General features: G+C 60.7%; 1 protein-coding gene across 2 annotated transcripts; it reads left to right on the top strand.

Moving 5' to 3' along the window:
• The first annotated feature begins 1149 nt into the window (after positions 1–1149).
• DMWD (DM1 locus, WD repeat containing) lies at positions 1150–8236 on the top strand. 2 transcript variants are annotated; one of them, XM_028088164.2, is made up of 5 exons: positions 1150–1624; positions 2887–3069; positions 5160–6470; positions 7310–7384; positions 7723–8236. In XM_028088164.2, exons 1-5 carry the CDS (start codon positions 1184–1186, stop codon positions 7768–7770), a joined length of 2058 nt encoding a protein of 685 aa, XP_027943965.2. In that variant the 5' UTR covers positions 1150–1183; the 3' UTR covers positions 7771–8236. The 2 variants fall into 2 exon arrangements, with proteins under 2 accessions (XP_027943965.2, XP_087883796.1); XM_088027670.1 differs by lacking the exon at positions 7310–7384.
• The last annotated feature ends 1324 nt before the right edge of the window (positions 8237–9560 follow it).

Below are 9560 nucleotides of genomic sequence, written 5' to 3'. Positions count from 1 at the left end.
GCTGAGAGGGCCCGAGCAAGAGAGGAGGACCTTGGACCAGCGCTATGCAGAGAGAGGGACTGGAAAAGAGGACTTCACATGACAGAACGCAAAAAACGTGTGAACTGGAAGCAGGGGGTGAAGGGAGACCATGCAGATCTAGGGAGACCCTGAGGTCTGCAGCCTGGGTGACTGGGGGAATGGCAGTGCGAGCTCTAAGATGGGGACACAGGAGAGGAGCAGGATTTGGAGGAAGATGTCAGTTTCATTGCAGGACTTGTCGAGTGTAAGATGCCTCTGGGACATTCCGGTGAGAAATCTGAGACACCACTGAGAATGGGTTTAAGAAGGTCTGCGATGGGGGCAGGGCGGCTTCAGCGGAAGTGAGGGGCACTGGCTATCAGCGGGGGCTCATGGGATCAGCAAACGCTTTTGGATTACTAGTGGATCACTGGGACACTGAGGGGCATTGTGGGGATCAATGAAATTTTGGAATCAGAGGAGGGTGTTGGAGGACCAAGTGAGGTTGTTGAAGATAGTGAAGTCATGGAGATACATATTGGAGGTTGGTGGGAAATGTGGAAATGTTTAGGGTTAACGTTAATCGGTAGTGGGTCGGATGAAGTCCTTGGAATTCTATGGAGACGCTGGCGATCAGCGGGATCTGCGGGATCATCAAGGGTTGGGGAGGAGGGTCTGGAGATGCTGTCGCCAGTCAGGGATTTTAAGACGTCAGTGGGAAACACTGGAGGTCCGGAAGGTGTATGTTGGAAGTCTAAGGCGGCACTAGAATCACTGGGGTCATCTGTGACGTGATGGGAAGGCCGGGTTATGAACCAGGCCTTCCCTTGAGGGTCCCTCCGTTGCTAGGCAAACGGTTCCCAGGGCGCCGTTGCTAGCTAGGGATTTGTGCTTTTCCATGACCCCGCCCATCTCCCCTGGGCCGCGCCCCGCAGCCAACCACACGTCGGTCGCGGGCACAAACACCACGCCCACCTCTCGCCCCGCCCCCAGCCCCAGAACCGTTACCCGAGCGACGGCCGGAGCTCATCCCGCCTCCCGATCCTGTTGCCAATCGAAGAGGCGTCGCCCGGGTGACCACCCCACCCCTTCCGGCGCGGGCCCGAGGCTTCCGGCAGGGGGCCCGGTGGCGGGCGGCGGTCCGGCAGCGGCGGGGCCCGGGCTGGGCGGGCGGGCGCCCAAGATGGCGGCGGGCGGCGCGGAGGGCGGCTCGGGCCCCGGCGCCGCCATGGGGGACTGCGCGGAAATCAAGTCGCAGTTCCGCACCCGCGAGGGCTTCTACAAGCTGCTTCCTGGCGATGGCGCCGCTCGCAGGTCGGGGCCGGCTTCCGCCCAGACCCCGGCGCCGCCCCAGCCGCCGCAGCCCCCGCCCGGCCCTGCCTCGTCCTCCGGCCCCGGCGCCGCGGGCTCCGCTCCGTCCCCGCCGCCCGCAGGCCCGGGTCCAGGGCCCGCGCTGCCCGCCGTGCGCCTCAGCCTCGTGCGCCTCGGGGAGCCCGACGGCGCCGGGGCCGGGGAACCGCCCGCCACGCCCGCGGGGCTGGGTGCCGGAGGAGACCGCGTCTGCTTCAACTTGGGCCGCGAGCTTTATTTCTACCCGGGCTGCTGCCGCCGCGGAAGCCAACGGGTGAGCGGCCTGCATCGTGATGGCCTCGGTGCTGGCAGAGAGGATAGGGCCCCCTGAGGGGATCCAGAAGTGATAGAAGGGTCCCCGAATGGATGTGGGCTTCTGAGATAGGCATCCTCGATGTGACGGCCATCCCAGGGGGAAGGGTACCCAGAGGTAATGCAGAATTCTAAAAGGTGGTGGGAGCCGGGGAAGCCCTTCGGGGTGCTGGCCATCCTAGAGGTGATGGAGAATCTTGAGGTCATGCGGGATCCCCAAGTTATGCGTGGGGGTTCTGGAGTGGTATTTTGGAAAGATTCTGAGATGCTATGGGACCCTCCGTGGTTCTGGGTGATAGGGAATCAGCCCGTGATGGAGAATCCTGAGGTGATGCAGGCTTGAAAGTGACGGAGAACCCAGGGGTGTTGCAAGTCCGGAGGTGTTGCAGGGGGTTGGGGGGCTCTTGAGACTTTGGGAGCCCAGAGGCGAGGATGATTGTGGAATTGATGAGGTACTTAGAGGTGATAGAGGTCCTGCAGGTATATGAAGTCTTAAGGAACGCTGGAGTTCTGGATCTCATAAGGGTCTTGGAGGGAATCTCTGAGCTGATGGGGAGCTGGAGGTGATAAGAGCCCAAAGGGGACATCCTCAGGTGTGATGGGTATTTCTAGAGCGATGTAGGTCCCAGAGGGAATGAGACCCTTGGAGGTTGTGGTGGTCCCCAAAAGTGATGGAGATCCTGAGAGCCCAGAGGTGGTGAAGGACCAAAAATGTGGGGGACCATGAGGTTTAATGTGTCCACGAACTGTGATGGGGGTCCTGAGATTTAGGGACTCCGAAGTAAAGAGAATCCTGGGATGTTGGGTGTTAGAGTCCTGGGGATTTGGGTGACTCTGCGTTTTGGGGAGCTTGGAATATTGAGGTGCCAAGATCCAGGGGGAGTTGTTGAGTCTGTGGGTCAGGACTGGAAAGGAATTGGAGCTCAGGGACTGTGGGGACCCCAAGCCTTGATACTGTGGGCAAGGGTGTCCCTAAAGTTAGAGTTTTCAACTTTGGGGGGAGGCACCATGGTCTCCTGTGGGGTGGAGGGGGGGGCTTTTCCTTTACTGGGTCTGTGATTTGGGTCCCCCTTCCTGTCTGTGGTTGCCCGCTCACCCATCCACCTACCCACTTCCCTTAGGGATTTAACCCTGCTTCCTTTTAGTGGTTTCCCCCAACCTCAACACCCTCTTCCTTCCTCTCAGTGGTAGAAGCTTTTAACTCCTTTTCTCCCACTGCTCAAGTCCATTGACCTCAACAAGCCAATTGACAAGCGGATCTATAAGGGCACCCAGCCCACCTGCCATGACTTCAACCAGTTCACTGCTGCCACAGAGACCATCTCCCTGCTGGTGGGATTCTCAGCTGGCCAGGTGCAGTACCTGGATCTCATCAAGAAGGACACCAGCAAGCTGTTCAATGAAGAGGTGATTATGGGCCCCCGGGGCCTAGAACGGCTCCCCTTTCCCATTCACCACCCACACAGCGTTGCCATGAGACTGCAGCTGCCTGGGGACCAGTGGAGGCCTGAGAGGGGCAGGATACAGGAGAGACAGGATGGGCTGACAGATATATGGCATGGGTCACGGACAGCAGCTAGTGTGATATCAGCTAATAACGACAGCTGCACCTGCTGTGCTCGGGGCCTCTGGGCTGTTAGCCCTGTGCTGAACACTTTAGTCCTTGAGTTTTCCTCCATGGGTTAGGGATTGTGGTGTCCGTAAGACAGCCGAGGCTAGTCTCTAATTGGGACTTGTTTGAAGCCAGAGCCCTTGATCTTCAAATTCTGGGCCCGTGAGCATTGGATTCAAGTCGTTGCTGCACCGTTGACTCACTATATGGTTTTGGGGAGGTGACTGTCCTTCCTGAGCCTCAGTTTTACTTCTCTGCAAAATGGGATTCTCATCCCTGCCTCATGGGACCATTATTACGAAATCGTATGTGGAGATGGCTCAGTCCTGGCTAGACTTGGTGCCAAAGGAACATGCCAAGGAACGACCTCATCCATGGGTGGGGGCTGCTCTTGTCCTCTGGCTTTTTCTCCCTGTTCAGAGGAGGTGTTCCAAATATACAGAATGCATGAATGGCAGAAGGGAGTGAGGGTAACAACAGTGAATGGATTAAAAATGCACCAGCTCATCCATTCACAAAATACTTATTGAGCATTTGGTCTGTGCCAGGCGTTGTTCTAAGCACCAGGGATCTCACATATTAGTGAGCAAAACAGAGGGCCCTGCCTTTGTGGAGCCTTCATCTAGCTTGGGGAGCAGACAGTTATCAAATAAATTAAGGATGCTGTATGGCAGAAGGTGGTGAGCGCCACAGAGAAGAATCCAGCAGGGAAGGGGGATGGGGGATGTGGAATGCCTGGTGAGGCTTAAATTAAATAGGCTGGGTCAGGAAAAGCCTCACTGAGGGGGGTGACATTGAAATAAACACTTGAAGGAGGCAAGAGAGTCACCAGGGGAGGAGGACATTCTGAGGAGAGGGAACGACGACGACAAAAGCCTGGAAGCAGGACAGCAGAAGGGTGTGTGGCCAGAACAGCTCCTGAGGGGAGGGTGGGAGATGGGTCCTGAGCAACAGCTGGGAGACGCCAGCCCCTGGAGGGTCTGGAGGGTCATGGGAAAGACTTTGGCTTTCAGAGCCTTTCTCGACCAGGTTTCGTCTCAGCCAGAGAACGCAGAGATGATGGGATTCTTTTTTAACTTCTCCCAAGAACGAGAAGCCACTTAGATGCCTGGGGAAGTTGATTCATTGTGTACGATGGGCGCCAGAATCCCCCCTTCCCTGCTGGATTCTTCTCTGTGGCGCTCACCACCTTCTGCCATACAGCATCCTTAATTTATTTGATAACTGTCTGCTCCCCAAGCTAGATGAAGGCTCCACAAAGGCAGGGCCCTCTGTTTTGCTCACTAATATGTGAGATCCCTGGTGCTCCGTTCTCTCTGGAGCCCTGCTTGAGAAAGGCTGCCGTGGGGTTCTCGGGGGAGACGAGTGTAGGTTTGGGGTATCAGCAAAAGGTTGGACATGAGCTGTGAGGGGGAAAGCGGAGGCACATGCGCAACTGGCGGGACGGGGCGGTCCCTCGTGGGTCCGGGCACCTCCTGTGTGCACAGGTCTGTGCTCTGGGGCTAGACTGGTGAACCACACAAATAAGGATCCCTTCCCCGGGGGAGCTGATGTTCTGTGACTCGACCTCTTGCCTGAAGCCCGACGTGGTAAAGACAGAGGAGAGGGTTAGACCGATGAGGAGAGTTCTCTGAAAAGCAGGACTTTTCCCTTTGCCAAAGACGGGGACACCAAGGCTCCGTGGAGCTCCCTGTGGCTGCCTCACAGGCCGCCCTTCTTCCTTTGCGTTCCTATGGTCCGGGGTCCAGCCCTTACCCTCAGTGGGGGTGGGGGGGTGGGGGGAGCTCTCCGAGGAGGTCTGAGGGCCGTTTCGGGAAACCCGGGCTGGGGGGAGGTCGGCCAGGAGCCGACCGCCTTCCCCAACCCCCGCCATCTCTCCCGGCAGCGGCTGATCGACAAGACCAAGGTGACCTATCTGAAGTGGCTGCCTGAATCCGAGAGCCTGTTCCTGGCCTCGCACGCCAGCGGCCACCTGTATCTGTACAACGTCAGCCACCCGTGCGCCTCGGCCCCGCCCCAGTACAGCCTGCTGAAGCAGGGCGAGGGCTTCGCCGTCTACGCGGCCAAGAGCAAGGCGCCCCGCAACCCGCTGGCCAAGTGGGCGGTGGGCGAGGGGCCCCTCAACGAGTTTGCCTTCTCGCCCGACGGCCGGCACCTGGCCTGCGTCAGCCAGGACGGCTGCCTGCGCGTCTTCCACTTCGACTCCATGCTCCTGCGGGGGCTCATGAAGAGCTACTTTGGGGGCCTGCTGTGTGTGTGCTGGAGCCCTGACGGGCGCTATGTCGTGACGGGGGGCGAAGATGACCTGGTCACCGTGTGGTCCTTCACCGAGGGCCGTGTGGTGGCCCGAGGCCACGGCCACAAGTCCTGGGTCAACGCTGTAGCCTTTGACCCTTACACCACGAGGGCCGAGGAGGCGGCAGCGGCCAATGGTGACACGGAGCGGAGCGGCGAGGAGGAGGAGGAGGAGGAGGAGGAAGAGGAGGAAGAGCCCGACGCGGGGGGCACAGGCTCGGGCGGGGGAGCCCCCCTCTCCCCGCTGCCCAAAGCCGGCCCCATCACCTACCGCTTCGGCTCGGCGGGCCAGGACACGCAGTTCTGCCTGTGGGACCTCACGGAAGACGTGCTTTACCCCCACCCGCCCCTGGCCCGCACCCGCACCCTCCCCGGCACGCCTGGCACCACGCCGCCCACCGCCAGCAGCTCTCGCGGGGGCGAACCCGGCCCCGGCCCCCTGCCCCGCTCACTGTCCCGCTCCAACAGCCTTCCGCACCCGGCCGGCAGTGGCAAGGCGGGCGGCGCGGGCGCCACGACTGAGCCGGGCACGCCGTTCAGCATCGGCCGCTTTGCCACGCTCACGCTGCAGGAGCGGCGGGACCGGGGGTCAGAGAAGGAGCACAAGCGCTACCACAGCCTCGGCAACATCAGCCGGGGCGGTGGCGGCGGCGGGGGCGGCGGGGGCGGGGGCGGCGGCGGGGACAAGCCCAGCGGCCCCGCCCCCCGCAGCCGGCTGGACCCAGCCAAGGTGCTGGGCACCGCGCTGTGCCCGCGCATCCACGAGGTGCCCCTGCTCGAGCCCCTGGTGTGCAAGAAGATCGCCCAGGAGCGGCTCACGGTCCTCCTCTTCCTGGAGGACTGTATCATCACTGCCTGCCAGGAGGGCCTCATCTGTACCTGGGCCCGGCCGGGCAAGGCGGTGAGTGGCCCCATGCCGGCCGACCCAGGGCCCAGGAGGAGGCGGGCATGGGCAGGAGGGTTTGTTGCAGTCATAGCCTTTAGCCCTGTGGGATGAGGGGAAGCCAGGGAAATCTTAGCATCCCAGAGCAAGACCTCTCAGATCTTAGAGTACCAGGCTTCTAGAACTCTCCGTGGCAGCAGAGAGAGGGTTGGGTAGAAGAGACAGCCAGGAGTGGTGAGGACCATGGCCAGCTATCTGAAGGGCAGCCAGTGGGCCCAGCACAGCCGGGCGTTATCACTTGTCACTTGAAGCCAAGTCTGTGTTTCTATGGGACATACGATTTGTGAATTGTGAACCATTTGAACAATGTGGGTCAAATTCTGTGGGCAACACTGAACCTGTGGGCCCGCCTTCCGGCCTGAATCTCAGACTCTGGAGCCCCAGCTCATGGAATCCCAGCTTGGGTTCTGGGGCTGCTCCCTGTGCGACCTTGGGCAAGTCACCACTCCTTGCTGACCTCTGTCACCTCTTAGGGAGCCTTGAAGGTGGGTGGTAGATGGATGTGTCCACCTCCTGGGGTAGCACTGGGGTTTCAGGAAGACCCCAGAAGGGGGGGGAGCACAGGCCTGGCGCCTTCCATCTTTGGAGCTCTTGTCTCAGAGGGCTCAGCTCCACAGGGTTTGGGCTTGTGTGCCCAGGGTGCTAGGCCCGAGGCCCGTGGCTTGGTTCCCTCAAAGAGTGGTTTTAGAATTGTAGGGTCTTGAATCCTTAGAAGTCCATGACACAGTCTCAGACGCAGGGTCGTTGGGATTTGGGGAGTCTGGCGAGTCCTGAAAGAGACCCCTCTATCTCCCTAGTTCACAGACGAGGAGGCCGAGGCCCAGACAGGGGAAGGAAGTTGGCCCAGGTCACCCAGCAAGTCAGTGGTAGAGGTAGGCTTGTCCCTGAGCTCTCCCCCCCCCCCACCTGCCCAGTCAGGGCCCTGAGTTACCCCCCATCCTCTCCACCCCTACCCCCATCCTCTGCTCAGGACCACCCAAGCGCTTTAATTATTGTCCAAGAGTGCCGCCTGCGGGGCCAGGGAAGCTAGCGGAGCTGGGAGTTCCCGACCTAGAGCAGCGGCCTCTGTCTGGGGGGCTCTGGGGTGGACTGAATGGCAAGGCCAGGGTGGCAGCCGCCTTGGGGACTCCGGGCTGGCTCCCTCCCCACGGGACTGGTGGGAGCCCCAGGTGGTCTCTAACCCTCCTGTCTCCCCTCTCATCTTCCCCAGGGCATCTCCTCCCAGCCAGGCAACTCCCCGAGCGGCACAGTGGTGTGAAGCCATGGATGTCGGGGTTCCCCCCACAATGTTCCCCGCCTCCTAGCCATAACCCTCCCGCTGACCTCACGGATCAACGTATTAACAAGACTAACCATGATGGATGGACTGCTCCAGTCCCTTGCCCTGCACAAATTTGGGGGTCAGGGTCCCCCAGACCGGCCCAGACACTTGGGGGGATGTAGTGGCCCGTGTGGCCTCAGCCTTGTCCCCACCCACTGCCAAGTACAATGACCCCTTCCTCTGAAACATCAGTGTTCACCTCATCCCTGTCCCCAGCATGTGACTGGTCACTCCTGGGGGAGAGACTCCCCGCCCACAAGCTCTGCAGTGTGCCCCTCCTCCTGTGGGCAGGGCTGGGGTGGCCCACCCCTCCCCTGGCCCCCACCCTGCCCTTGCTGTTGTTTGTGCTTTTGAAGAGTGTTAAATTATGGAAGCCCCTCGGGGCCCTCCCTGTCCCCCAGGACCTCTTATTTATACTAAAGTTCCCTGTTTTCACAGCGTCTCTGGTCCCTTCTGGGAGGTGTGGAGGGAGGGAGTGTGCGTGCACTTTAGCAGCAGCCCTAGAACCCAGCTACTAACACCAAAGGAAGAGAGGCCCTGCCTGTCCCCCGACCTGGTGCCCTCCCTGCTCCGTTCTCATAGCCGGACGAGCTGAAGGCCAGAGGAGGGACTCACTCCGGGCACATAGCTGGTGGGTCACCCACGTGCCAGGCCTCCAGCCCTGAGCCCCCAGAACCCCCAACTCTGGAGGAAAGAGTGCCGCCGGGGCCTCCTTCCCAGTTTGAAAGTGCCCGAACTGTCCAGGTCAGATACGGGGGTGGGGGGGGCTGCCCAGATGGGTCCCTCAGGTAGCTCCTGAGGTGCCCAGAACGTGCCCCAAGGCTTGGCCTCCCGCTGCCTCAGGCCTCCAGGCTCAGGGCACAGGCGTCCAGAGCCAGCTGGAGATCATGGTTTCCTCCCAGAGCGCTGTCCACCCCTGCCGAGAATAACGAAAATCCCTCCTGGCTGGCTCTCTGGAGCTGCAGGGAGGGGTGTCTTCCCGCTCTGCCCTCCACCCCCCGAAATGTTTCTGTTTCTAATCCTAGCCCGGGCAGGAATGTGGCTGTGCGGCCAGGGTCCAAGGAGCTATTTTGGGGGCTCCTTTGCCTCCCCCAGGCTTTGGCCAGTGGGTCACCCCTGGTCCTGGCTCCTGAGGGCCTCCCTTCCCCATTCTCTCACCACCCCTTCCCCACCTCCTGCCAAAAAAAAGTCAGTGTAAAGCAGAGGGCCTGAGGGCTAAATTTAAACCATCCCAAAGTCTGAATCTGTGGCTGAGTCACCCGCGAAACTTCCCTGGCCTCCTGCCCCCCCTTCCCAGGCCTCACCCCTTTCTCCCCCACCCCAATTCCAGGGCTTGAGAAGGGTGTTACCCGATCGTTCTGAACCTTAATTGGCCCCCTCAGAATGGGAGGGCTCATCTTTGGCATCTGCCACACCTGTAGCTACTTCTGTGCTCCGCCTTTTTTGGGGGGCCGGCATCGTGGGAGAGTTGAGGTTCTCCAACCCCCATCTCACACTGACGTGTTCTGAGGGGCCCTGGCAGGAGGGAGTTGGGGGGCCTGGCTCCTGAGGGGTTAAGGCTGGGAGGCGGGAGGGGGCCGCCCCGAGGGGTGGGGAGAAGGGGAGGAGGCCTCAGCAGCAGAGAGAAGTGGCCAGAGAGGCCCAGGGGACAGCCAGGGACAGGCAGACATGCAGCCAGAGCCCCAAGGCCTGGACAGGGGCTGCCAGGCCCCGTGACCGGAGGACCC

Source organism: Eumetopias jubatus, unplaced genomic scaffold (assembly GCF_037043125.1).
Source record: "Eumetopias jubatus isolate StellerSeaLion01/CBP00866 unplaced genomic scaffold, mEumJub1_p1.0 scaffold_10, whole genome shotgun sequence".
Classification (NCBI taxonomy): domain Eukaryota; kingdom Metazoa; phylum Chordata; class Mammalia; order Carnivora; family Otariidae; genus Eumetopias; species Eumetopias jubatus.
This window is presented reverse-complemented; position numbering and strand designations above follow the sequence as displayed.

Coding starts and splice junctions, on each gene's coding strand:
- DMWD (XM_028088164.2), top strand. CDS start 1,184: ATGGCGGCGGGCGGCGCGGAGGGCGGCTCGGGCCCCGGCGCCGCCATG. Junction 3,070..5,159: donor GCAAGCTGTTCAATGAAGAG/GTGATTATGGGC, acceptor CTCTCCCGGCAG/CGGCTGATCGACAAGACCAA. Junction 6,471..7,309: donor GGGCCCGGCCGGGCAAGGCG/GTGAGTGGCCCC, acceptor CTATCTCCCTAG/TTCACAGACGAGGAGGCCGA.